Raw genomic sequence first — 23,586 nt, 5'->3', positions numbered from 1 at the left:
AATGTTAAGAGAGCATGATGAAAATTTTTTGCCCTGCTTGTTGCAATTTTTACGGCATGCGGTTTTGGCCATTTTTGATTGCTTGTTCATGCTCATTTTTTAGTGCATTTGTTTACAATGTAATTCATTTTATAACATTTTATATGCACACACATCAGATATACATAGTTTAAAATGTGTATATAGGTTCCAAATATTTTTATATCAATTTAAAATAATGAGCGTTTTCATTTTTAAATAAGTGACAACTTGCCTTTCTGTCTTTATGTTGTAGTCTTTATAGCGAAAGATTTTACTAACTGTTAAACCGATATTTTCCTCCTTAATTGTTTTGGGAGGTTTTAATCTTAATAATTTTTCTTTTTATCTTACTGTATTTTCTTATTCTCTCATTACCTATTATGCATTTTCTTTGTTAAGGTCGTACAAATGTACGGAAAAATGTTCAGCTGTTTTGCTTTGCGGTCATAAGTGTTGTGGAGATTGCCATAAGGAATGCAATTATTTATCAAAAAACAAAAACATAAAAATAGTTATTTATCGCATCTTCTTATAGATATCTTTCCGAAGGCCCATGCTAACAAAACTGGTAATAATTTTATGTTTTTTTTTATTATGATACTTATGGAAAATTGTTTGTTATACGACAATATGCATGATTTATTTTGATATTTATGAAAAATTGTTTGCAATACGATGCTATACCTGATTTTTCAGTATCACTGAGAAATGGTTCTGATCCAGCGGATATTAATCGGTTTCAAAGCCATACCGGAAAATTACTTCCACAGATTGAAAATCAAAATAATGCCAACAATAATCTAAGATTATATTTACAATAATAATAAAGTTAGATTAATATACGGTCGGACAGACATAGTAGGAACCCTGGTTATATAGTAGCTGCGTACCAAACAAACATAAAATAAAAAAGAAACATTAAATCTTTATTTTGTTTGTTTTCAATTTGAGCAGTTATATCAATAAAGTTAATTTTATTGCAGAATCTAATACTCATCAATTTTAAAGTGGCGTCCTGTGGTTTTGTAATCAATATAGCAAAATTTAACAAGCCCAATTCATATTTAATGTGTGTTTAATGCTAATTTGATCATTTTAAAATTTTTAATATTCGTTATATAAAGGTAATAGGATGTATGTCTGTGTTTAGCACAGAATTCTCGCTAGCCGTGAAATGATATGGTTCTCCTTTATGATGAGGCGTCTTATTGGTCCAGAAAAGGTTTGGTACTATTTTGGGGGAGCGTAACTCCACCCTTGTAAGAAAAATCCCCCCCCCCTCTTCTTCAACAGAATCTATTTTTTTTTTTTAAGTACAGTGTTGACTTCCTCCCACCCATCCAATACCATTTCCCTTAAGTGTCCCCAGAGGTCGGTAAGGGCGTAGCCGCTTGTCCTACACAAGGAAATTAGAATTTAAAATTTGTATAATAGAGGGGAAGTTATATTTGAAGTAAAACTCTTGCCTACATTTTTCTGCCAATCTAAAATGTATAGATAAAAGAAAGCACTGAAAATTTATGAAAGTAAAATATTTGCATGACATTACCAGTGTACAGAGCAAGGACTACATCCCTCCTGTCCTGCTGCGTGTACAAGGCGGCTGCTTTGCGGTCATAGGTGTACAGCTAAATGTGGCCAATCCTGCCCACCTTGCCAGGATAAATCATTTTTCAGGTAACCTTGTTGATTTTAAATCTTGGTATATCAAGAAGGAGGGAGAAAGTGAATTGTATTTAGATGGTACTCTAAAAGTTTATAAACTCATTTTGCCATTTCTTAGCCTAAAAAATTTCAGTGGTAAAATCTAATCTTGTTCTGATTGTATATAGTAACAGTGTCCAAGCTTTTCCACCATTAATACTGATCTATAAAATACTAGCGGCTTCGCCCCTAGTCTCTAGGTATAATTACATCTACTATTACCTAACCAACGTAAAAAAAATGCGAATGAATCGCAATACCCAGCGGAAAAAAATGCGAATGAATTCGCAAAATTCGTAAAAATTCTTAAAATAAAAAAAATGGGGGGGGGACTTTTGCTTTTGAGGGGTTGAGGGTGTCCCACCCGCCAAGAAAGTAGCCTAAAACCACCACAGGGCCAGTAGGTATATTTCCTAAAGAGTAGAATTCGATCGGTTCAGTGGTTACCGAGATCTTAAGGGACGGACAGACAGACATCAAGCTATTTTTTATTAAAGATGTATCTTATTTGTTTGATCCAAAACTTTAAGTACTCATATTGAATTGTTAATGGTTTGTTCTAAACTAGTAGTTTTCTAACTTTCTTCCAATAATTCGAATCTCAAGGAGTTATGTTGTATAACTAAAATAAAGAAATTATAGGTATTTATTATTTTTTTTAGATGTCCTCATACAAAAACTGGAGCCAAATGTGGAGAACCACCGAAAATCTGCAAAGAAAAATGCACTTGGCGATGTCCACATTTAAAGTAAGTCGTTATATTTTTCCTTTGGGATTATACAGGGAAGTCCAAGGTGGGGCTAAATGAGTGTTTACCCCCCTCCCCCAAACGAATTTGAAGGTGTTTGGACTTCCTTAGAGTATGTTTAAAAATCCTTAAATTATCATAAGTCTACTTTTAAACTGTTTGCTTAAAGAGCATTTCATATTGTATATTGTACAGGTGTAGCAAGAAATGCGGGTCAGCTTGTTCCAGAAGTATTTGTCCAGAAAAATGTGGATTAAAACTGGAGTGTGGTCACAAGTGTGTTGGCATTTGTGGAGAACTTTGCATTTGTACAGGTAGCCGTTGCATCCATATAAACATAATATTTTTTATGTTATTGAATCTTATCACCCACACAAAAAGATTTTAAAACCGTTAATTCAAAAACTTTATTTATAACTATCACCAAAAGCCTTGTATTGTTTGGTTGCAGAGTAACTCTATAAGTGAATGTTCTCCTTTCTGCAAAGATGTTTTCTATTCTGTTCTCTTATTACACTATACACTCTGTCTCTCTCTGTCTCTCTCTCTCTCTCTCTCTCAATTGCATGCCCTTATGCTTACCTTACCATTTCAGAAATATTTGCTCCAATTTTGTTTTTAGAATGTGTAAAATTAGACATAAAATCTACACAAGAAGTTTATATTAATATTGGATGTGGATGTCCCAACGCAAATGAAGACATAAAGAAACATAACAGGTCAGATTTCTAACAATTTTAGAGTAGAAGTTACCTCCTCGTTGACTTTTTTACGAATTATAGACACTAAATTTTCTTCTGAGTTTAGTATCTAAATAGTCTAGATATAAATCTCCCAGATTTGTAAATATGAAATTAAAAACTGTATCTATTCCGTGAAAATTATTATTATTTGATTGATCTAAGCAGTCAATGAGAGTTATTACAGCTTATTTAAATCACTATGAGTTTTAAACACTCGGTGTTTGGAGAACTCGATCTCACCCTTAGACGTACATATCCTATATAAATCAGACATGGATCTTGAAGCAATTAAGCAAGCCCTTTGCATTTGTGCCTATGTTTAAAATTAGAAGCTTTTGTGTACTAAAAGTTATCGCGAATATAGGTTTAAAATTGTACTTTAGCTGAGCTATTTTTTTATATTATATCTAGATTAGACTTAACACTTGAAAAACTATTTTAAAAGCAAGAATGTTTATATGTACCTGATTTAAGCTGAAATGTATAATGCCTAAAATATAAAAATCATCACGTACTAGACGCAAATGTATGTCTACAAGATATAAATGCATAAATGTTTGATAATGAACCAACTAAAATTCCGTGAAAATATTTAGACAAGAAAGGTTTTAACCTTTTCAGAGATTAGATTTGTTGTAATTATTAAATGGATGAATGGGATGGTGAATAGTTTAATAGATTTACTAATTTAGAAGATAAAATTGTCACGATAAAATATAATTTTCTGTGTAAAATAGTATCCTGTGATTTAAAAGAAAATTATGCCAAATTTCTTTGAGAATGTAAGCTTTGTACAACGAAAATTGGGCAAATAGATATTACTGTCAAATGCCAATTCCCTCCCTAAATTGATGTAAAAAAGATTTTATAAAAGTATTTTAAAAGCCGATCGTTTTCATTTTTTGAAAATACATGGTAAAAGTTACATTTCTTATCATTGTCTAGTAAATCTAGTAAATATCATCTACAAAAAAACTTTTTATTACGATCAGAATCTAAACACATCAAAAATGTCTACGGGGTGAGGTGTTAAGGGGTGTTTAACCCTCTCCAAAACTTCTAAATTCCCTAAAAAGTGAAAAAATATTTTTTTGCATTTCATCCCAAACATATTATGTTTTTACCCCCTAAAAAATTTTAGGTGGTAATTACCCCCCCTCCATAGGAATTATACCCTCGAGGCCAAACTTTTTGGCGGGTGAAAGGAATTTAGCCCCCTCCACCTCCTCAAAAAAAAATATAAAGTTTGGACGTCCTTGATGGAGATTTTAAGAAAATTATTCTTTCCTTTACCCCTGAATTATGTGCAGGGTTTAAAGTGCAGACTTTACTGAAATACATACAAAGATTGAGTCTGGATAAAATGCAAGTCTAATTATTTTTTGTTTCTTTAGACAATTAAAATTTTAAAACAAGGATTTTCCTTATTATAAACAAAAGTCACTTTTTGAACCCAAAACAGTATTCTAATATTAATTTCCCATAAGTTTCATAAAAAAATAAGATCATGGTGATTTGAGAATATGTAAGTTTAGTCATAAAGGTTTGTCTTTAAGGAAAACTAATACTCTTTTTTTATTCATTGATGAGAGCGCAAAACTTAAAGTAAAAATATTCTCCTTATCCAAAACCCTTGGGAAAGGTTTAGACCTTGTATAAATTGGCAGTTTTTGAGCAGTTTTGCTAAAATAGATTGTATTTTAGCACCCCTGATGTGAGATTGTTTGAGTGCCCGCTTTGCAGACAGCCTGTCCAATTTTCAAACATTTATAAACAGGAATATATTCAATGTTTTTTAAACTTTTAAAAAGAGAATTAAAGATCAAGACTACACAACAATTTGTTAATTTAAGATTTTTATGTTTGTTTTTTAGGATCTCGTTAACCACTTAACCGATTGGTTTCTTTTTAGGCGATTGATTATTTCATTTTAAAAAAAGGAATTATTCAGTTAGAAATCTTTCTCAACTCAAATTATAAGGAAAAGTCTAATTTATCATTCCGTCCATGTTATTGTTTATTTCGGGAAAGCTTCACTTAGGTCCTTGGATGGTTTTTGGCTGTTTATTTCAAAATAAAGGTCTTGTGGTGCTTTTTTCTGTCTCCTCCTTTGAATACAGAACCCTTATTTGCTAGGGGTTCATCAGCTATTTAATAAAACAGTAACAATTACTTTTGAATAGATAATGAATTAAATGATAGGTTAAAAAATATTTGAATATGATATGACACAGGATATATTAAAGAAGATAGCCACCATCAACTCATTATCAGATTATTTCTTCATGAAATCAACAAAAGTAAAACCAAGAACTGAATTACTTATTAAAGAAATCCACCAAAATACGAGCGAGATTAAAAATGAAGAGGCCAAAAAATGTTTAGACATAATGTCGAAAAAATTGGGAAGTGGAAAATTAATGAGCAGTTTAGAGTTGAATTCTATGAAAGTAAAGTTTGAGCTTTTCAAGGTTTTATACTCTAGGTATTTGATGTGATTCTGGATAAATATATTTAAGAAAACCTTTTTATTATAGGATTTGAATGATTTTACAACAGATCTATAACTAGATGATAATTACCTGGCTTCCTTTTAAAGGGATCTTTTTCGTCTGCTAGCAAATTGTTTTCTGCTACTTGGCTGTGTTATTATTCCCGACACTATTAGTTGATCTTCAAAGACCCAATTAAGAGTCGGCACAAGGTCCTTGGGATGGGTCATACGGTTAATTAACACCTTCCCCCTCTAGGGTTAAGGGATGGACTAAAAGATCTACAATTTTTATCACATAGTTTTCATTGGGGTTTAGCACCCTTTCTAATATTATTTTATTTTTTCATTTTTTTAATGGAAAAAAAAATATTATTAATCGCATCAAATAATTATTAACAGTAACCTGGAAAACTTGGGAACAGCTATATTAAGCTTACCACGCATAAACAATACTCAAATAAAACAAGTTCTCCAATCCAATCCTGAAATTGGTAAAATATTAACAAAATCACCAGAATTATTATCATTTGAAGATGGACTTTGGCTGCAGTGTCAGACATGTGATAAATTTTATCAAGCTCTTGATTCTGAAAATTTACAACCCCCTTGTTGCAGCAATTCATAATAAAATATTTATACAAGTATTTTCCTGTTTGGATCCGAAGCCGATTCTTTTCCACTGGATTAGAACCAGTTCTGAGCCATAATGAATAATCATGTATTGTATTATAGGTAATTTTTCAGAAGAAAAAAATGAAAATCATTTAATCAATTCCTACTTTGTTGTTTCTAGCAGCCTCAAACCCTATACAACTCCAACAATTTTTCATTTTATTATCCCAGGAAAACTGTCTATGATACGATGCGATAAATAACTATTTTATAACCGTTATTATTTTGATTATACACTAAAAATGCTATGTATTTTTATATTTTAAATATATCTATTTAGAATTGTTGTAGGAAAATTGCTTTGTTTCTTATCGCCAAAAAGTTACAGAGAAACTTTTAAAAACAAAGGTTTAACAGCAATTTTTTCAGGGCGGGTTGCAATATAAATTATCGACGAGTTGCTGAATAAATAATCCGCGGCGTCTAGTTATCTTGTTTTGTCTTCAAAAGTTTTAAAATGGCTTTTATGTAAAGGTAATAAAATATATATTAGTGAGGTGAGCACATTAACATATAAAGGGTGTGCAAAAAAACGCGGACATTTTTAAAGTTGAAATTGCGCGGCTTGTGTTAATATTAGAAAAACGTTACGCATACCGTTAGAACCGCTAAGAAGTCTGTTTTTTGAAAATATAAGAACGATTCCTCTGCTACGTATAGTTACGGAGCCGCGTGTTAAAATGTTCCAACTGATGTAAAACTTGACTTGCGAGTAAATTTTAAAATATAACTAAAAATTAGAGAAGATATTTTGCAAAAAGAGATGCCTACATTTTTTAATTTCAAATTGCGCGGCTTGTGTTAATAGTACAAAAATGATACGCATACCGTTAGAACCGCTATTAACTGTATTTTTTGGAAATATAAGAACGGTTCCTGTGCTACAAGTAATAGAGGAGCCAGATGGTAAAATGTCTTTCAAGTTTTAAGTTTAAGTTTTAAGCCAGTTGGGACAATTTAACACGTAGCTCCTAAACTATGCGTAGCACAGGAATTGTTTTTATATTTCCTAAAAGTAGACTTCTTAGCGGTTCTAACGGCGTAGTATTTTTCTACTAAAACACAAGCCGGGAAATTTCAATTTTAAAAATGTCCGCATTTTTTTTGCACACCCTTTACTTAAGTAGCTGATTATAAAATCTCAAATCATTGAGAATTAAAAAGTGTTAAGTAATGATGAATGTGTGCCTAGCTGATAATGATTACTTAATAACTTCTTTGCACTGAAAATAACTGATTGATCAACAGTATCTTAATTTTTCATCTGCCCCTGGTCTAACCCATCTTTTTAACAATGGATTTATTATACTTGGATCTTACTCAATATTATCAGGTACTCTAATAAAGTAACACTTGTAACTGGCTAAAATTACGATCTCCTCCCCTTCTACTGGATGAACGAACTGACCAATAAATTGTATCAATGTTAGCAACCTAAATTGACGACAATTTTTCCCTTGTTTAATTATCAACGTATATTCTATTTCTATTCAAATAACTTAATAACTAATATTTTCGGTGTTTAAAGTTATCTATTACAGGGATTATTATTCTTTGAAGTAGGAAACATTCACTCACTTAGCTGGATTCAACACCTTTAAAATAGTTTGATTATGTGTGTTTGTATGCTTGTGATGAGTCATGCCACAGTATTGAGCATGTAATTTTGCATAATAGATTCCAAAACTACATAAATGATAGCACACCTGCTTGCTGTCGGGAAGGTGTCGACTTCGATTCTGGTACATACCGCGTCATTCTAGAGGTCAAAAATGGTAGCGTCTAATACTATGTCTTGCACTTGACACTAACAGTTTAATAAGGGGAATACCTTGGCCCATAAACAGGCTCAACTTATTACAGTTAGGACCAAGATCCTACAATCAAAGGGTTGGTTGTCTCTTGGATGTTACTTAATTTAATATCCTAGAGTAGGCGTCAGATGATGCTCAGGCTTCTCTAGATGATCACTTGAAATCGAAGGAGAATCCCGCTTCAATGAAGTAATTAACCTCGTCTTCACAAAGGGTGGCTAATAAATATGCCAACCCATTAGCTAAGGAAAGTGTGTATTGATTGTTGAATGGCAGAGGGGCCGCACAAATATTTGCACAATCATTCAACTTTTTGCATTAATGGTATTATTTGTTTAATATTGGGTTGCCTATATTAATTGGCAAGGATTAGGTGGATCCCGTTAATTTGAATTACCAGTCAATATAACTAATTTTCACATTAGCAGTAAAAAATTATGGGCATGTTATTCGATGTTAATCTCAAGTATATCGTGTTAGAGAAAAGATATGTCCGGAAATAATCCATATTTATGATAAATTCTCTTGAAACCCCATAATTTCTTTGAAAGACTTGTTGAATTGAATTAGTGTAAAGATTTGAGAGATAGAGAATGGAAAATGGACTTTAAAAGATACGATACAGCTCTCAAAACAAGGATGACAACATCCATAAAAGGGAAGCTTTAAAATCAAACGGTACGACAAACACATTAATGCTAAAGCAAAGTGCTCCAGAAGCCATTTTGATTTAGGGGGGAGGGTGGCAAAATTTTCAAAATGCCCCCCCTCCACCTAGACAAAGTTCTTCGCACGTTACTGAAGTACAAAGTAACAGTATCTAGATTTTTTCCATAAATCTTCTTCTTCATACAGGGGTAATTATGTTGTAATAAGTTGGGGAAAAAATTTATTTAAAGTCAATTGTTGAATCCCTGTAGGAAATGTTAGTTTAAATGCTTGTTGCACTAAATACTTATAATTTGTTATACTTGTCCATTATATAATACACACATGGATGATATAATCCATTGAAGCAAAGCACTTTCAGATCTTAAAAATACATACATGAAAGAATAGGAAATAAATTTACACTTTAAAAAATCAGAATTTTATGTTCTGGGAAAAAGAAAACACTGAAAGCAAATATTTTAATCCAAAATTTGTAAGTGAAACTGTATTATAACATCGTATAATGGACTTGTTATTACTTGGATCTTACATCAGAATTCCCTGTACTCTAAATTAATCTAATAAAGTAAACCTTGTAACTGGCTAAAATAACGATCTATCCATTACCCCATTCCTTTCTACTGGATGACCGGCCCGACCCATAAATGACAGTGAAAATAGCAAACAAAATTGCCTATTATTTTTCCCCTGCCTTAATATCCACGTATATTCTATGTACATTTATTCATCTTAAGAACACTTGAACTGATAATTTAAAAGAATGTATACTGACCAAAGAGTTGCCTCGCTGCTAATTATGGGTCCAGCAACAATTGATTATTATGTTGTAATTATCATATGTAATTATACATATATCTATCTACGGCAGTAAGGAAGTTGAATTGATTATAGTATTAGTGAGTCACTAATCGAAAATCTTGTATGGCATCGTATTACAGACAATCCCACGAATAATATGATAAACTCATAAAATTCATACCAGCTTTGTTAACAAAACTGGTTGTAAACATATCATTAATCATTTTAATATCCACGGAAAACTGTTTATTAAACGATGCAATAAATAGCTATTCTAAATACATTATCTATATTTTGGAACAATACGTGTTTATAAGTTTGGCCTCTAGGGGCAACAAACTGGTAAATGGTAATTAATTCAAACTCTCTACTATATAAAACTATCTTTCTATTGTGTGTAATTAAGTGCAACAATTTCACACATTTGAATTGATTATGTTGAGGCTATAATCTTGCTAGCTTTACTTTTTGCATTTCTTATAACAAGTGTCCATTCAAAACGTTGTAAATTTATCCCTAATTTAGTCAATTGCATGTTTAACCTTAAACCTATAAGCTAAAGTAAAAAGACCAAAAAATCTATTACACTAGCAAAATGAAATTGTCAAGAAAGTGCAAACTGTGCATATTAGGTTGCACCTGTTCATAAGCCTGACATTCCCCATATCAAATGATAATCTTTTTAAAAACAGGTACACTGTCACTACATGTTATTTTGGACTTCCTTGACTAGTTTCTGGAGACAAATTGCACACTCTTTGTTTGTAAATCCTTACCTTTCATGGTACTGCCTGAAACCAGTTTATAGTTGTTGTAATCCTCATTATTCTATCACTATTGCAAAACGCTTAACATAGTAGCATTCTTAATGGATTAAGTTATGATGCTTTAGTTGTATTTTAATTAAAATAAGGTAGTGACAAAGATAGATTGATAAAGAAACATAGAGGGAGTAAGAAAAAGGGGCGGGACAGACAGCTAGAGGGGGTGGTAAGGTAATTTACACTAGAGAGAGAACCGAGTCGAGAGCAGCATCTTAAATGGAAGAACAGATAGATACAATATCTGTTAAAAATACAATCAAATATATAAAAAAAAAAACTGGCAAAAGAGGACCCTTTAAAAGAGTGTAATGCAAATTAGTGCATACAATTAGTTATGTGCACAAATATAACATGATAATCTAATTACAATTGCACATGTTGTACATGATAATTTAATTGGTATTAACATAACAATTGCATTACTTTTGCCTTTGAATGTGTATAAAAAATGCATCCCGGCTTTTAACCCGCTTGAAGAAGAAAAAATGGTTCTGATCCGCTATTATGTTATCGAAGTTATCCCTAAAATTGTTATTGAGTAACCCCGTTCCACTCAAGGTTAACAAAACAGGAGAATATATTTATCACACATGCATTTATTCTGGCGAGCTGACAAACACTAAATATAGAAAAGCTTTGCTTTTAAAACCCAGAGGCTGTGATTCGGCAAATTAATTCCATTTGAAATTGCCGAAAATTAAATATTTTTTTGGCTTGTAGTTGGCGTAAAACTTGTTTTTGAAGTAACTGTAGGGAAATGGGTAAGATGGGGTGGGGGGATTTTTCACTCAGAATTATTTCTCAGAATCACTTTCCCTTCTTCCTCTTAAAACCATGTAGGAGTATAAGTAACTTATTAAATGTTTAAAACTTCTACTTTCAATAACCATTAGTGTTAAAATCTTGCTTAACTTCAGTTTCACGAATATTTATTGCACATTCGACTTGGGTTGCTCTACTCAGACCTTTTAAGGTTAATAGACTTATAGTACAATGTTATGTCAAAGAATGAGAAGGCAATTTTGCGATTGAATTAATCTACAATTCTTTCTTTCTCCAGCGTAACACGTAGCACATCAGTTGTTTCCTTATTCAACTATATCAGGAGCTTGACATAAAAAGTTAGAGTAGGGAAATGCCATGGCCCAACACAGGCGTACTCATTATCATGCACAGTTAATCTTCCAGACAAAGATCGTGCAATCAAAGTCGTCTACCACCTCCCCCTAGATAAATAAGCCTTAATTGATACAGTACATTCAAACACAGCCTCCAATATAAATACTATCTGGGTGGTGGACGGCCGAATGTGATTCTGACCAACAATTCTAAGTGAAAATTTCCACACAACCCCCTTCTCTAATTTCTCCCCTTTTTACTCACTGCCCTTCGGTTACATAAAAAACAAGTTTTACGCCAACAAAACATATAATTTCCAACAATTTCAAATGGAATTAATTGGCTGAAAAGTAGTTCCTGTGGCCGAATAAACCTTAAATTTATAATAATATCTTAGAATTAATTACTTTTTAAACCAATTGTTTTACTCGTTTTGGTTGATTTCTGCTGTAACCCTATCAGACAATGAATTGGTTTTAGGCCAATAAATTATGCACAAAAATGGAAATATTTAGCCTATTCAATTTTTATGTAGGGTGGATGGCGCGCTGTATAATTAACCTTTTCTGTAATTAGTTTAGCTTTAATTCGTTCTTTTGTTCCTCTATGACCTAAACACAATATTTAATATAATTATAAGTATTTTTTGGGTTGGGCAACGCGTTTAGCTGAACCAATTAACAATATTTGCAATTTGTAAAATTAACAAAAAAAAGGTAATAAAATTTAATATATTCTAGTTTTTTTTTGTATTGAATCTTCTACTTGCTTAGCTTTATTAGTTTTATTTTATTATCGTAGAAAATTGTCTATAATACAATGCGATACATGAATTTCCAGTATGGCTGAGAACCAGTTCTAATCCAGTGGATATTAATCGGTTTGGAAGCCATACAGTAAACATTTTTCTTCACTTGAAATAATTTTGGGTGAATTTCTTTTTTTTGTTTCTTGAGTTATAAATAATTTGGCAAAATCCAGAGTTGAAGGTCGGGGGGGGGGGGGGGAATGTCACTAAAATTACTTCACAGTAAATTTTCCCCCAAATAATTACGAGCTACCTAAGATAAAATTCATTTTTATGCCAAAACTGTTTGGTAAATTTCTAAAAAAAAGTCTAGAAAATATTTTTTTTAAATAATTGGCGGGGGAGGGGAGGGGAAGGTTTAGTAAGGCCACTACTTCAATTAAAAGAAATCAAAAAAAAACTTTATTAAATGATTATCTTTCCTAAATTACATTTGTTGGTGCGTAACATTTGGTTACCTCTGCAAGGAAGAGGATTTCTTTGAAGCAAGAGGTTTAGGACTTTTCAGATAGGAAGGGGACATTTGGCTGTTTATTACACTAGTCTCCAAAGTTTTATACTACCGTTTTCTTGTTCATTGGATTAACAACTTTCGGGACTTTTATTGAATTTTGAATGGTTAATTCATTGATTTGGTTGTCCAAACGTTTTAACTACTAATTGTAATCTTATAATGTATTTCTTGTAGAAGATTTGTTAATTTTTTATCCAAAACTGATGCAAATAACAAAATGATTTATATTTTTATATTTTTTGTCAATCCTAAAAAATACAATTAAGTAAAAAGCCATGCATCCTCAAACCCTCCACTTTGATAAAACCCTCTAGTCCTAAATTATTAACTTTTTAACAAGAGAGAAATATAGTTCATGGGAAACTAGAATGACTTTTCATACTTAATTGAACTAAAGTATTATTTTATTAGAAAGAAAGCAATCAAAAAAGTTAAATGCAGAAGAGAGCGAGGGGGGACTTACTTACAATATGTGCCAAATCTATCTGTGCTTTTTAGAAAAGAAAAAAATATTACATCTCTGCTAATGCTTTAAACTATGATTAAATAACAATTTGCTAGTAAGTCTTTGCATGCTTATATAAAAGTAACAGAATGTAAACCTGTTTGTATATCTGAGAGTCTGCACTGAAAGACCTGGCTAACTGCTTATTGTTACTTCCCTTTTCAGTAAAGCCTTTTACAGGCCCAGGCTCAGTCACATGCCAGTAATAGATAAAACCATTCTTCATTTCTTCTGGTGTCCTATTCCTGTTATTCTTGAATAAAAAAAAACTTTTTGAGGGGAAACAATTTTATAATTTTTAATGTTTCCAATTAAAGGAGGAAATTGATTACTTTTTTATTACTTTTACTAAATGAGAAGAAAATGCTGGCTTGTTTAACTTTCAACCTTACTTCCCCCTAAAATTAGCAATGCACAGAATTTGCCTAGATGCCATTTAACAAACCACAAAGTATCACCACTACTATCGCAAAAAGTGGGAAAATGTGAAACTTTTGAATAAATAAAATTAAAATTCTTTATTCATAATAATTTCTCTCAGAGAATTATAAAAAAAAGTCAAGGTGCATCAATCTATCAAAATTGAGAATTTATCTGTCTAAAATGTTATTTACAAAGAAACTCCTGTGTAATTTTCTCACAGTTTGATTTGGCTTCATACTGTGCGCTAGTTGTCTCCGAGATTTTTATGGACACAAACATTTATTCTTAAATTAAAAAATAAATTCGATTATAATACAAGTTTACCCACAGCATTTGCATATTGGTAACGTGTCGGGTTCGAGTCTTAACCGCATTGTGTCATACTAGAAACGTTAAAAACGGTACCTTAAAGCTGACTGTTTGATGTAAAATATCTTATAAGTGTAACTAACGTTCAATTTAATTTGAGTTTATGATTTTTATTTTATATATCGTAAAACTTTGTCTGTAATACAATACATGATTTTTCAGTATAAAATATATTTCTTACTTGCAGAGAGAAATCCACTAAGGCTAGGGACTATATCGCTGATAGCAAAGTACAACACAAAATAATTCTAAGTCATTTTCTGGTTAAAACCAATCTTGAATTATGCAATTACAAAAAAGTATTTAAAATCACAGCAAGACATTTTTATGCTATTTAATCATATAATTGACGTTTTTATGTAAGTTTTTATAATAAAAAAACACTCCATATAGGTTGTGGTTGAAGCCTTTAGTATCCGAAATTCTGTATCCATAGTTTTATATCCATTTGCATATATACATGCACAATGCACTGTTTTAAATAAGCAATCATTACATAAACTTTATATTTTATTTTCACATTTGAATTCAAAGAAATAACATTCTATCCATTCCACGTTTTTAGTTTTTTTTCTGCAGATATTTCTTTGTAATCATTTCATTTTTAAACGCGCAGCAATTCTGTAATTAGTATATGTCCGTATGTCCATCCATTTTGTAAATTAAGGCACGGTAGAATCATCCTACCAATTTGAAAAATCAAGTGATGATTCCTGCAACAAAAAGGTACAATGTAGACAACTTAAAAGCTCTGTTTTAAACATTATATAATCAATAATCATCCTTTTCTTGAATTTTTTAATGGTAACTCTTAAGAAGACTAGGTACTGGTACAGTGTCATATTTATAAGTCTGTAAGTTCTAGTCTAGACTTCCGAATAATATTCTGTTTCTTTTAGAGCTTAAACTCTATTAGTGTTAATGTTCGGTTGTTTGATTTGTTGAGCTTCGCTATTACATTTATGGATGTTTTCATTCTTGTTTCATCTTTCAATGCGCTGATATATACATTATACACACATTTGTATTTCTTATAATGATGATTGTCAAAATCATAAAGAGTTTATTTGGCTAAAATAATATCATTATCAAGTATACATTTTTCTCATCTATTCCTTATATAAAAAAAACAGGACGACTGTGTGTGTATACCAAAGGATCTTGCTAACTGCTGAACCGATATGGTTCTCCTTTACAATGTAGCTTCTCATAGGTCCTAGGAAGGTTTATAACTATTTTAGGGCGGGAAACACCACCCTCCTAAGAAAAATCAGCCCCACCTCAAGTGTCCCTAGAGGCCTCTAGGGGCGTAGCCGCTAGTAAAAAATAGTAAAAAATCTGTGTTTGCTGAAGGATCTTGATAACTGCTGAACTGATATGGTTCTCCATAACAATATAGCTTCTCATTGGCCCTGGGAAGGTTAATAATATCTTGGGGAATGGGTACCAACAGTCAACACCTTTCCAAGAGAGTTCGCCCCTAGAAAAAATGACTACCCCTAAAAATCTATTATTTTTTACATATTTCCAGCCGCTCAAAGCCAGTCGCAATTATTTCAGATTGAATTAGCAAATGCTTCCCCAAAAATTATTTTTTTCATTAGCCGCTGCTTTGATTTGTAGTAAATAAAAGAAAATTCAAAACTTATTGCAATATAAAAATTAATGCAACAAATGTTATGAATTAGCTTTCAAATTTGTGACAAATCGATATTTATAAATGACGTATAAAGCGCTGAATTATGTAAATTATTAATCTTTTTATAAAGTTCCACTTGAATTCTTTCAAAGTATTTGATTTCATAATAGGAAATTGGGATTTTGCACACCTTTTCAGGAAGGGAGGGTAGAATGGGAGGTTTATTACATTAGTCCCCAAAGTTTTATGATAACTTTTTCTTATTAGTTGATTTAATAACTTCTTTGACTTTAAAAAAAAATATATTGATTGGTTCATTAATTTGAGTGTCCAAACGTTTAACCACTAATTGTAATAAAGATAAGGGTTAATTTTGTGTATTATCATTAGGGATGTACAACAATTTATCGGACATTGTCTTTTCCCTTTAAATCCCTGGGTATTTTTTCTCTAACTTTGTCGTCATTTAAATTTTTTTCAATACAAAATATTGCAATTAAATTGATTCTATGTTTTGTATTTATAAATTCAATAATGCAAAGTAAATTAAAGCACAAAATACCCTTTAAATAGATTATGTAACGTCTATAGTTATCCTATTTCTCTGATTTTTAAATACTGATTCCTATTACAACAAGGTATAATGTAAGGTAAGCAGGCATCCCTATAATCAAGTCCTAAAAATGTAGGTATGCCCTTAAACAGTACAGTATCTTGTATTTAAGCACTTTTGCAACAAATTTACTTACAATTTTGATTAGTCTTTTACATTTATATTCTACATATCAGTTCTTTAAGTGTTAATGTTTAGAGCTTCGCTTTTATGGATATTGTCATTCTGTTTTTAGAAAGAAAATGTTACAATATAAAACTAAAATACAATAATATTCAACTTCTGTATTATTGAAAATTATAATGTTTCTAAAATATCCATTCTCAGACTGTATAATGGCCACCTTGTAGACAGTTAATCCAAACTTGTTGGCTCAAATCAAAATTATATATTTTAGCAAATACTACCAAAACTTACAGGAATCAGGGATTTGTCTTATGGACTTTGAAGAAGATGCAGCCGCTAAATTTCAGTTGCCCCCAGTTTGCGGCTTACAAGAAACTTATACAATATTTTATATAATAGTTGCCATCAGCCAAAGCTGCCATTTGCCGCTGTCTATCTAAGATTCTTTGAGAAATCGGCGATTGCAATTCAACCAAAAAATGTACATCAATTTATGAATATTTCCGGTTAGGCTAAATAAGGGTAAAGAGAGCCCCTCTGTTCTAATGTCCCAGAGGGTTAGAGGTCTGTATATGAGCTAAAAACACTGTTTTTATCAATTTAGATAAGGAGTTATATTTTAGTTTTTTTTTTATAATGATAATCCTATTATACAAAGTAGTAAGCTGTTTTTGTCTGTCCCGAAGGATGTCGCTAACCGATGAACCGATATTGTTCTCCTTTATAAAAAAATATTTTTTCACTCTTTTGAAACTCAAATTCAAATGGGATGAGGTCGACTTTTCCCCCTCCTACATTAAGCGCCCCTAGATCAGGCTTCTAGGGGGCGTAGCCGCTAGTTTAATATAATGTAGTAAGCTTTTTTGTCTCTAACGAAGGATCACGCTAACCACTAAGCCAATATGGTTCTTCTTATAGTTTCTTGGCCAATGGAAGGTTTATAACTATTTTAGGGAAGGGTAACTCCACCCTCCACCTCCTCCAACTCCTTAATTGCCCTAGAGGCTTCTAGAGGCGTTGCCTGTAGTCTATAATACAAAGAAGAACGATGTTTGTCTGTCGGTTTGTTTGTTTGTAACGAAGGATCTTACTAACCGCTGAACCGACCGGGTTCTCCTTAACAGGGTAGCTTCTCGTAGGTCCCGGGAAGGTTTATTACTATTTTGGGGGAGGGTACAAGCACCCTTTCCAGAGAAATCGACAAAAATAAAAAACGCCGCCCTGCTTACATTTTTGCAATTTTTTAAAAACATAACTAACATCATCCAGCGGCGAAAAGAATATTTTTAGTAAATAGCTGATTTTAAAATAGATTAAAAAGAATCAATTTTACGTGTCCCTAGAGGCTTCTAGGGGGCGTATCCGGTAGTCTATTCAAAAAGTAACATCCCCTAAATCCCTGAAGAGTGGTAAATGAGACTAAACATAAGGAAAATGGGATGAATTTTACTCATATTCTGACAACTCAGTGCCATTTACACATTTAAATATATGTTCTGTAAAATTGATAATTTTCAAGAAAAAAAGAAAAAAAATTACCAAAAATATGATAATTTTGGAGTATAATAATTCCTTACGCTGTTCACCATGTCATACTAAAGTTATAAAAAATGTCACCTAGTGTTATGCTTTTGATCAAAGATATTGCAATCAAAGAAATGGTTGTTTTTGGCTTTAGTATGCATTAATTCAAATCAGGTAAAAAAATAATTATTATTAAAATCTTGCTAATTTCTATGAAAATATTATGAAGGTTTGTGGCACCTCCTTATAAATTCAAAATTTGAACATGCATAAGTTTGTCTAGATATCACTTTTTAAAGAGTTGCCTTTGTTTTACATGTGTACTTTTACATTTTAGGTTTTTCATACTTTTATTTATTTTATGATTTTATTAAAAACTAGCTGTTTCGCCCCTAGCCTATAGGGGCTTAGCACCTAGAGGTATTGGGAAGAATCGTTCGTTCGTAATTATTAAAAAAAACGAAAAAGAAAGAAAAAGGAAAATTTTTTTTTGGGGGGGGGGAAATTTTTTCCTTTTTTGGGAGGGATGGGACACTCCCCAGAATATCCTAAGACCACCACAGGACCAGTAGGTATATTCCTTGAAGAGTAGAACCCAATCGGTTCAGTGGTTACCGAGATCTTAAGCTTCATCGTTAAGAGACAGACATCGTTCTACTTTCTATTGTACATTATAAATATCTAGTATTGTGTAAATGTTTATATTGGTTTTATTTTTGTTTTTTTCCAAAACGACAAAATTTTTTGAGACGAAAAAGACACTTGCAAAGTATAAATGGATACTGTAAATTGCAACTGCCATGATTTTTATAAAAGTTTAGCCGTCAGTTATAACAAGCAGTTACCCCAAACATCTGCAGCCCATAGTTGGCAACTGCCAAACAATGTTTTAAAGAAAATCAATTCAATTGGCAAAATCTTTAACACTCGATCTTAACTGCTAAACATTGGTTACTAAGCCTTTGTGTTACATCAATGGATCTAGAATAAGGTTGTGGTTATTATGTCATTTATTGGACAGTTCGTTCATCCAGAAGGGAAGGAGTAAAGGGGGTTCATTTTATTAGAGTACATGAAACCGTGATGAAAAATCCAAGTAATGATAAATCCATTGTTAAATCTGCAAGGCTCATCAGTTTAGCATATTATGTCAACCAATAGCAACAAGAACCAAAAATGATCTTTACATAGAATGTAACTCTAGCATAATGGAGGGTAATACAATAGGGATCATCTAATATGCTTTTAAAGACAAAGTATAACAAGAAAAAATTGTTCATACTATGTACTTAACCATAAAGGTTAGCAAGCAAAATGCAGCTAAATATCCACAAGGCAAAATAATAAGGGTGTGTAAACAGGTACTCAAATTAGATCCACTCGAAAAAAATCCTTTTTGGCCACATGTTTTCATGAAGAAATATGCAATTTAAAAATTAGACGATCAGCAAAAAATGGGTTTTGAGTCACCAAAAAGGGTAAGTGGAATAGAAAGGAGTAAAATAAGAACGCTTTATATTGTTGCCGAAAAGATTAAAGGAGAAATAGAGTAACTATCCCCTCATACATTTATTGGGAAAAGGCTGGAATAATAAAATAGAACATAATTAATTTGGTATTTAATCTTATCCCTTTGTCCTGGGTAAGAAGCCATACTTCAACAAACAGTAATTTTAACCATCAGAACTTTATAATCAACCTTTATTGGCAACCTTGGAGAGAATGAGCAGAGCATGGGCCTGAGAACAATTGTTACTTTGCATGAAATTTTGGCAAATTATACGTTTTAGTTCCAACCTCTTTCAACAAGAATGGGGCAAACATGAAGAAAGAGACACTCCCCCCCCCCTCCCCCTCCTTCTTAGCAATCCATTTCTCTCTCTGTGGATTTTCGTGGTGGGTTGTTCAAAGTCGTATTATTTATAAAGCACCCTAAGTTATCTTTATTCCTAAGTAATAAAAAAAGACTTCAAAGTATTTTTGTATTGTTCTTGTAAAGATACTCCATAATTCGAAATATCCTTCTTTTGTCTGACTGTTAGGTGTTCTAAAGTAGAAACACAAATTTTTTCACTGTTATGTAAGATAGAAATCTAAATTTTTTGTTAAGATTCCTGTATAAGCATTCAGTATAAAACCTGCTTGGTCAGCTAGTCCATTAAAAATGCTTAAAGCGGCACAAAAAATTACAATATCTACTCTATAATATTATTTGTCTATTAGTCTGTCAGTAATAAAAAATAAACGTTTGATATCTTTATGAAAATTATATTTTACTTGGCTTCTGTTCAAGAAAGTAATATAATATTTTTGAAAATATCCCTGATTGCTGAACAGCCACTTGATGACTCACTTTGTCTATTCATCTGTTACACTCCACAGGAAAATTGATTACTGTAGAGAAAATATATCAGGGGCTTACTTTGTATGTATGTTTTTTTTTTTTGATGGAAAGTTATCATATATATAATTTAAAGTTCATTTCATAAGTTACAAATCCTTTAAAGAAGGCGTCTTAACTTTTTTGTTTTTATTTAGAATAGCTAGCCGGTGCTTTTAGTAAGTAGTAGATGTAAAAATTTTCATAGAATTCAGATATGCAATCAGTTTTTTTGTAGACTTCTTATTTTTGAAGTAAATTAATTTAAAAAAAAAAATTATTAAGTCGGTTTAAAGGTACTAAAACGCAACAAAATAAATATTTTCTCACACAGACATAAAAAATATGGGTTCATATATACCTTTAGAATCAGAAAAATATTACAAATCCATTCTAAGCAAAATTTAAAAAAAGTAAAAAACTTAATAAAATAAAAATGGCCTAAAATATAATATTTTTACAGGCAACACTTAATTGTAACTATTAAACTAGCCAATCAAAAATCTCAAAAATTGACAAATCAAGAAGCTTCAACTCAAAACTTAACCAATAGAATTGACAAAAAAGGATAATGTTCATACAATATATACAATAGATACTACAAGGTTCAAGTCAACCCTTTAAAGCCGAAAATTATGATTCTTAAAATAAACTTATATTTTTTATTATAATTTTAAAAAACTTTTTAAATTTTGCTTAGAATGGATTGCTTAATATTTTTCTCATTCTAAAGTCATATATAAACACATATTTTTTTATGCCTGTGAGAGAAAATATTTAGGTTTAAAGTTTTGATTAAAACGAGGTTAAAAAAATAGATTTTTTCAATAACTACTCAACAGAAATTAAAAAATAAGGTGTCAAATTAAAGATCTTACTATTTTTGTTCATACTGGCAATTTTCTTCTTTTATTTTGTTGAGTTTTAGTACCTTAAAACCAACTTAATTATTTTCTTAAAAAACTTAAATTACTTCAAAAATAAGAGGTCTACAAAAAAACGATTGCATATCTGAATTCTATGGAAAATTTTACATCTACTACGTACTAAAAGCACTGGCTAGCTATTCTAAATAAAAAGCAAAAAAGTTAAGACGCCTTCTTCGTGTAAAAAAAAGCCAATTAAAACAATTTAAATCATAATTTAAAATTGTGTAAGTTTCTAAGAAAATTGAGATGTAATAAAGCAATTTCTAAACTATTTCATTACAAAGAAAAAATATTCTATGAAATTATTCTTTTGGTGATAAACAGTTGAAAACTAGTGTAGTGAAAATGATTATTATGAAAAAGTGTAAATTAAATACATACTTCAATGCAGAATATAATTGTTGTGATGTTTAATAATTAATACTTGTATAAAGAATTAGCTCAATAATTAAATTGATTTTGCATCAATGATGTTGAATCATATCTTTATTGTCCATAAAATATTATGTATTATTCAGAACACAGACATCCAAGCATTTCTTTTTGAGTGGGGTAAAATGATGGGTTTCTAAATTACCTTACCCCCACCCTAAGGTGTCTATGAAATTATGTTTTGAAGATAAAATGTATCCTCATAAATAAAATGTAGGTTTTAAGTCTATCAGCATGATTTATTGTAAGCTTCTGGAAAGATTGGTTTATCCTTTGCTAGAACTAATTGTAAGCCAGTAAAGCTTATAATACTTTAAAAATTGTACTGCTTATTTTTATTATTACAAGGATCCATCTTCTTTAATTAAAACTTTTAATCTTTTGTTGAGAATTCAAGTTGACAATCATAATGATTCCAACGAAAGATAACAAAACAGTTAGTTTTTCATTTTATTGTTGACAAAATGTATGAATATTTGTTAGAAATGATAAACAACAAATTATGCCTTTGTGTACTTTTACTTTTTTTTCAATTGTAATATAATTGCATAAAAATAATAAAAATAACGTATGAAATGTTGAATGCAGTGAGAGATGCAGGAAATATGTCATTGTTTTCTCACATAATCTTCATTTCAAACAACTTGTGCATGAGCTCAGATAGACAGCGTATGTTGATATTTTTTCTGAAATAGAGCTTCACAAATCAATCTTCTTTCTGCAACAAACAACATTTCTAATATCACTTCATACTTAAATGCTTCTCTATAAATATATTCTTATGCAATTGAATACATGTGCATCAAAATAATAATTTTATCATTCTCTTTTAGATAAATTATAGTTCACACAAGATGGCAAAAATATTCAGTTAGTTCAAGTTAAATATGTTTATTTATGCATCTTTTTTAGAACTAAAAAGAGCTAATTAAGCTTGGTCAGTTTGGATAAGATAGTGGTTAATTGGTGTTTTGTAAGCAATTTACTTCTTTAAAATTCAACCTTGTCATCAATATTTGGGCTCATGCATTAAGTAAAGCTAGCACAGATTTAAAAAGTTGAATGAGAAAAATTCACCATTTCAAAAAATTTATTTAGGTATATCTTGAGTTAAGATTCCTAGCTTAAATCTTTTAAGAAAGTAGCTGATATTTTTTTTATATAACCCACAGTTTAGTTTAAACATAATACGGCTTTGACTTTTAAAGTTTTGGGGGGTAACCATGTTTACAATCCAATCTATTACAACCAATTGCTAAGAATCATACTTTTCATCCTAAAGAGGTGGGTTAAGTTACATTTAAATTTAAACAACAACAAAAATGGTTTAGGTCAAGCCAACTCCAATTTAATTGAAAATTTTGATTATAATTCTAATTATACCATTAAAAGAATATATTCAATTAATGCTTTTCATAAAACAGTTGGTTAGTCCTTTTTATGTAAAAAAATTTAAAAAAAATAATTTTTTCGGTATGGCTTCGAAACCGATAAATATACACTGGATTGAAACCGATTCTCAGCCATACTGAAAAAGCATGTATATGATTGCTTTTATATCAAGCATAGAGTTGACGTAAACAATAGTCAATCTTGTCTTTTAAATAAAGTCATGGCGATTTTATGTCAGCCACAAAACTTTTCTATTACTTTTCTGTTGACAGAATAACAAAAGAGATGGGAAATGTATTGGCCCTTAAGCAGGCGATCTACA

At 31.0% G+C, this 23,586-nt stretch overlaps 2 protein-coding genes across 2 annotated transcripts in view; both read left to right on the top strand.

Annotated features, from left to right (window-relative positions):
* The window catches only part of LOC145313974 (NFX1-type zinc finger-containing protein 1-like), a 33,485-nt gene extending 28,461 nt beyond the window's left edge, over positions 1–5,024 (top strand). Inside the window, exons 8-13 of the mRNA XM_080153642.1 lie at positions 421–493; positions 1,574–1,698; positions 2,388–2,474; positions 2,670–2,788; positions 3,097–3,193; positions 4,922–5,024. Of these exons, the coding sequence (XP_080009768.1) occupies positions 421–493; positions 1,574–1,698; positions 2,388–2,474; positions 2,670–2,788; positions 3,097–3,193; positions 4,922–5,024 (604 nt within the window). The remainder of the gene's footprint in view (positions 1–420; positions 494–1,573; positions 1,699–2,387; positions 2,475–2,669; positions 2,789–3,096; positions 3,194–4,921) is intronic.
* LOC145313959 (RNA-binding protein 25) overlaps positions 1–23,586 on the top strand; it is a 307,513-nt gene that overhangs the window by 131,130 nt on the left and 152,797 nt on the right. The gene's annotated exons all lie outside the window — the stretch shown is intronic.

Source organism: Acartia tonsa, chromosome 3 (assembly GCF_053477335.1).
Source record: "Acartia tonsa isolate MP-2025a chromosome 3, ASM5347733v1, whole genome shotgun sequence".
Classification (NCBI taxonomy): domain Eukaryota; kingdom Metazoa; phylum Arthropoda; class Copepoda; order Calanoida; family Acartiidae; genus Acartia; species Acartia tonsa.
Note: the sequence above shows the minus strand (reverse complement) of the source record. Positions and strands in the feature narration are given on the sequence as shown.